The sequence below is a fragment of the Arachis ipaensis genome, chromosome B2 (assembly GCF_059453495.1).
Source record: "Arachis ipaensis isolate K30076 ecotype BB chromosome B2, ASM5945349v1, whole genome shotgun sequence".
In the NCBI taxonomy this organism is placed as follows: Eukaryota; Viridiplantae; Streptophyta; class Magnoliopsida; order Fabales; family Fabaceae; genus Arachis; species Arachis ipaensis.
This window is the reverse complement of record NC_142437.1, coordinates 4,909,359-4,915,362: the sequence shown is the minus strand read 5'-3', so window position 1 is coordinate 4,915,362 and position 6,004 is coordinate 4,909,359. Positions and strand designations below refer to the sequence as shown.

The window sequence follows — 6,004 nt, the reverse complement described above, 5'->3', positions numbered from 1 at the left end:
ATCACAACTTTGGAGCAAAAGTTATGTGAATTTGAATGTAGTGGGTGAATAATAACTATGGCTAGGATATGAATTTTACTGGGAATGGATCCTCTCCATTGTTAAAAAAAATTAAGAGTGTAAAGTGTGATCTCTAACCTTTCATTGTTCTCTCTCTCATATTTATTCTTGGTCCCACTTATAAAATTAATGGTGGAAGATCACACTTTACTCGCTCAATTGTTAAAAAAAAATTGAGAAGATCTATTTCCGAGTTTTACTCTCTTCTCCTCTTTCCAGCTGCTCTCCCTCACTCTAAGTGGAATGGATTGCTGAAACACTAAATTAGGGGTATATATGTGTGGGCTTGGCCTAATATAAATCCGATTCATTTGTTTTAGTTATTTGGTCCAACTTTAGGCTAAAATCTTTAAGATTAGTATTTAAATTCGTATTCTAAATATTTTTGTTTTTTTAAATTATAAATTTTAATTTTTTAATATTCTTTGTTCATATTTAATTTATTAATTAATTAATTATTATTTTTTTGAATTTTACACTTTTTATAAAATTTTTTATTAGCACTTAAATCTTTCTAACCAAAGTTTGGTAGTTAAGTCTTTTCCTAAATAATGTATGTTACCCATTCATTCATGTTTAATTGTAAAGGGAAAGAAGAGTGAAAAGAAAAAGTAGAACAAGTTGATCAATTTGCATAATTTTAACTTTCTACTTACATGTACAAATTTAGGTATAAATCTTTTTTGGGTATATATTATATTATTATCATAGCCAAAAGTTTATTATATTATCCAATATTTTATTTTTGCCTTAAGAAATTAATAAATTATAAATTGATTTAGTTAAATGATGCTTGATTAATCATTATTTAAATAAAAATTGAAAGTCAGAGAGTTTTCATTTGTTTTGTAAGTTTCTAACAATATGATGAATACAGCAATAGCTTTAGACTTGTGTGTTTTTACCCATTAAAAATTGCTACTTTTAAGGTATTCAATACAAAACCTATCATATGAATGATTTGTGAAATTTCAAAATTCAAATGGTCATAAATATGTTTACTCTTAAAAAAATATTAAATATATACAAAAAATTAACAACTAAATCAATTATAATATATTTATGTATATATAAATATAAGTATTATTTAACTTATTTTAAAATATATTATATACTTATTTTATATTTAGTTTTATACAAAAAATTGATTATATATATATATATATTTATTATTTTTAGGATTTAATTAATATGAGTCTTAAGAGCATGATAAAATTATTATTAATACAAAATTTTAAATATTTTTATTTAATAAATATAAAATAAATACATCTAAAAATTTAAATTTTTTATATTTTTAATAAAAAAATTTTAATTTTGTAATCTTACATGTATTTTAAGAGCACATGATATCTTTATTTTTAATATGATTGAAATAAATATAATTGTGGTATACTTTCTATGAAATAATCAAATCTCTCCATGGTTGACACAAAGTTCAGAAACTCATTAACTGAGAGTCACATGGAAGTTATTGCTTACAACTATTTACTATTTAGCACGAGAATCACAAACTTACTTAAATCATCGTCCCTTCAATTTGAAGCTTTGTATTTGTCATTTATTGATCTATGATTTTTTTTTTTTAACCTATTCTCATGCCAAATGCTGTTTTTTCTTTCAACAAGTTTAGTTGTTTTGTTGGTTTATTGACCCATAGTATTAGATTCTATTAAATTTAGTTATAGGCTGAATCAGTAACCATTAATTCGTAATTTCAGATTTAGTTTATTTATTGATTTAATAAGATAATTTTGTTATACAGTCTATATATAATATATATACTAATATACTTACATTTTCATCTATTAAAAACATGATGCTATATATATTATTAAAATAAAAACAAATGTCTCAAGCTAATTAATTACAGAATTTAATTTTAAAACACGGTATAAAATGTAAATAATTTTATATAATTATTTAATTATATTTATTTTTTAGATTATTAATATTACACAATAATTAGAAAAAAATAATTATTTTTATTAATACAGAGATACATAATTAATATATATATGTAGATATATATAACTTTTTTACACGATAATTATATTTATTAAAATTAATAGTTAGCCACCATATATTTTGAGGATATATGTTAAAATTATTTATTGGTAATTTTTTTATTTTAATAAATACCAATAAATATATTAAAAAATTAAACTTTACATTATTTGTAAATTTTTTTAATTGATAATTTAATAGAAAAGAATGTTATAAAAAGAAGAAGATGAAACCAAACAGTTTACGATTCAAACAGCTCCACCAAACATTCAATTCAATTATTAAAAAAAAAATGACACGATTGAAACGTGAAAACAACAAATTCTCCTACTACCTCTCAATTTAAAAAAAATTCTCTAAAATAAGAATGCAAATAAAAAAATAAAATAATATTTTAATTATTTTTAAATTTATAATATTTATTATTTATAAATATTATTATTTTAATTTAAAAATAATTAAAAATATTAATTTATTATTTTTATTAAGTTTCTTACCTCACAAAACTTAATTCCTCCAAAGATACATAACAATGAGGTTAATACTAATTTAATTTATTGTCCTGTAAACCATCATTTTACTGTTAGTAAAAAATAAAATAAAACCACTTAAAAAAATATAAATTTATATATAATTATTTTTATATAAAATTAATATTTAAATTTTTTTTAAAAATTTAATAAATTTCACAATTTTATTTTTAATATTGAATTAACAATGGTATTTTTTTAAATTATGATCTATTGTAGTATTTTTTTAAAATGTGGAATGATTTAATTTATAGAGTACAAATCGGACCGTCTGATTTTTAAGAGGTACAGAAATCGGATCGTCCGATTTCTGGACTGTCCGATTTGTGTTTAAAAAATTAAAAAAGTTTGGAGTACACAAAATTAGACATTTGTGTACTCTAAATTCTTTTAATTTTTTAAACACAAATCGAATGGTTCAATTTGTGTACCTCCCATAGTTTTAAAAAACACCAAAATATACTATGTTAAAGTATAACACACATCCTATTTTCATATCCAAATTTTTTAACCAATAAATTTAGCTAAATTATCATTTATCAATTTTCATCCATTAACTTCAGGTAAAACCATGTGAAAAAATAAGTATTCGGTAATTTAAAAAACTTTTTTCATTCCTGCTCTGTTTCCTTAACTTTCACAAAAAAAAAACTCTTTCAATTATTTTTATTAATCTTCGTTATCAGAAGTGTGAAACATGTTTCCTTCCATTATTTTGAGAACTCTTATAATGTCTGTTTCACACCTTCATAGCACAACACAACACACAGAAACATAAAAACATAGACCATTGTTCTCTCTTTAGTTTCATAACTAAGAGATTAGAATTCGAATGCCCATAATTGAATTTTTCTTTCTCTCTTTCGTTTCATCGTTGGCTTGTGAAAAAGTTTCGATTTTTCACCGTTTTGGTTATCTGGGTAGTCGGTGTCAAAAACATGAAGTTTGAGGTGGGTTCAGGTGGTTGCGGCGGCAGAGGTGGCGGTGGCGGTAGCGGCGGTTGGAATTGGAACGATGATGAAGAAGAAGAAAAATCCATGGTGATGAAAATTCTCGGAAAACGTGCTTTTGATTACTTGGCTTCAAACTCCTTCATCACCAATGAGAGCATGTTAATGGCAACAGGGAGTTTCGAGAATCTTCAGAACAAGCTCTCTGATCTTGTTGAACGCCCCAACTTAAACCATTTCAGTTGGAACTACGCGATCTTCTGGCAGTTTTCACAGTCCAAATTCAAAAAAGATTGTGTTGTTCTTGGTTGGGGTGATGGCTGTTGCAGAGAACCAATCGAAGGTGAAGAAGAAAGAGAAGCTTTGAGACTTGGATTTGATGATGATGAAGTTGTTCAGAGAATGAGGAAGAGGGTGTTGCAGAAGCTTCACACGATTTTTAATGGTTCTGAAGAGGAAAATGAAAATTACGCTTTTGGCCTTGACCGTGTAACTGACACTGAGATGTTCTTCCTTGCTTCCATGTACTTCTCTTTCCCCAAAGGTTATGGTGGTCCAGGTAAGTGCTTTGAACTTGGTAAGCACTTGTGGATTTGTAATGATGATGATGCTGATGATAGAGATGGTGATCATGGGTTTTTGAATTGTGATTCTGGTTATTGTGTGAGGGCATTTTTGGCAAAATCAGCTGGGATTAAAACTGTTGTTTTGGTTCCAACTGAATTAGGTGTTGTTGAATTAGGTTCTGTGAGGATTGTTGATGAGAACCTTGATTTGTTAAAAGCTGTGTACTCTGTATTTTCTTCTTCTTTTGCTCACTCATCATCATTCAATGATGTTGTAAATGTCAAGGGAGATGAAAAAAATAGATTTTTTTGTGGTTTGAATGTTGGGGATTGGGATAGGGATAGAGATATTAGGGTTAGGGATCTTGAGGGTGTTCCGGTTCCAAAGATTTTTGGGAAAGAATTGAATGTTGGGAATTTGAATTCAGGGGGAAAGAATTTTAGGGAGAAAGTTGTTGTTAGGAAAATTGAAGAGAAGAAATCATGGAATGGTTACCCTAATGGGAATAATGGAATTCGGTTTCCTAATAATGCTAGGAATGGTGTTAATGGTTCAAGTTGGGCAGTTAATCAAGGTTTGAGTCAGGGCTGCCTTGGAGGAGTTTTCCCTCCTATTCCTAGATCCTGCCTTAGTAATATGGCAAAGCAAGCCGATTGCGGCGGGAAGAAAGATTCCTTGTTGGAAAAGTTTCAACGGCCGCCACAAGGGCAAGTGCCGATGCAAATTGATTTTGGAGTAGGATCACAGTCTTTTGGGAGATCAATCGTTGGCGAATGTGAGATTTCAAATAGCGACTCATTGCATAAAGAAGAGAAACCGAGCGCGACTCAAGAAAAGAGGCCGAAAAAGCGAGGTAGGAAGCCTGCTAATGGAAGGGAAGAGCCCCTCAATCATGTGGAGGCGGAGAGGCAAAGGCGCGAGAAACTAAACCAACGTTTCTATGCGTTGCGCGCTGTTGTACCTAATATCTCGAAGATGGATAAGGCGTCTTTGTTGGGAGACGCCATAGCTCACATCAATGAGCTACAGGCGAAATTAAAGGCCTTGGAATACGAAAAATCAACCCTGAAAAGTACTTCCAAGGCTAATTTATCAGGAATTGAGGCCAATCTTCGAGATAGAACTTGTTCTTTCAAGGTGGATATCGAAGCGGATCAAGATGGTGTGATTGTGAAAGTGAGTTGCCCTATTGAACTTCATCCTACATCAAAATTGATCCAAGCGTTAAAAGATTCAGAAATGAGTATTTTGGAGTCCACATTTAATGCTACAAATGATCATGTCTTCCACACATTCGTGATTAAGTCCCATGCATCGGAACAACTCACAAAAGAGAAGGTGATCGCGGCGATTTCTGGTGAATCCAACTCAAGAAAACTCATATTCGCATAGTAATATCTCCATCATAGATTTTGTGTTAGAAAAAAGAAACATAGTTTATGACATTTTCTTACTCATTTAGTTTATTCATTTGATGTAAAGTATAGATAGTCAAAATGTTAGCCTTTTTTTGGGTATATAGTATACCTATACTTGAGGTTGTTTAATGACCAAATTAGCCATGGAAGCATTTAGGTTTAAGAGATAGTAATTATAAGTTGAAAATGAATGTTCTCAAATTTTTTTTTTCAATTGTTATGATAAAGTGTGATTTTTCACTATGTACTCTTTAAGTTAGGCTAAAAAAAGCATTAAAAGAAGATATTGAACGATTAGATCACACTTGACAATATCAATTATAAAAAGAATAAAAAGAATCTATTTCCAATTTATTAGGGTTCATTAAATATGTATTAGTAGAGATAAATTGTAATGTAAGTTATGTTTTCTATTTAGTTAACATAAAATTATGACTACCAATGGATTATAATTCAAATAGTACAGTTTTTT

The 6,004-nt window shown here is 28.5% G+C and overlaps 1 protein-coding gene across 1 annotated transcript; it reads left to right on the top strand.

Moving 5' to 3' along the window:
- Nucleotides 1-3,320: 3,320 nt before the first annotated feature.
- AIB (ABA-inducible BHLH-type transcription factor) lies at nt 3,321-5,773 on the top strand. Its single transcript, XM_016326068.3, has one exon. The coding sequence runs from the start codon at nt 3,536-3,538 to the stop codon at nt 5,504-5,506; it is 1,971 nt and encodes a 656-aa protein (XP_016181554.1). The 5' UTR covers nt 3,321-3,535; the 3' UTR covers nt 5,507-5,773.
- The last annotated feature ends 231 nt before the right edge of the window (nt 5,774-6,004 follow it).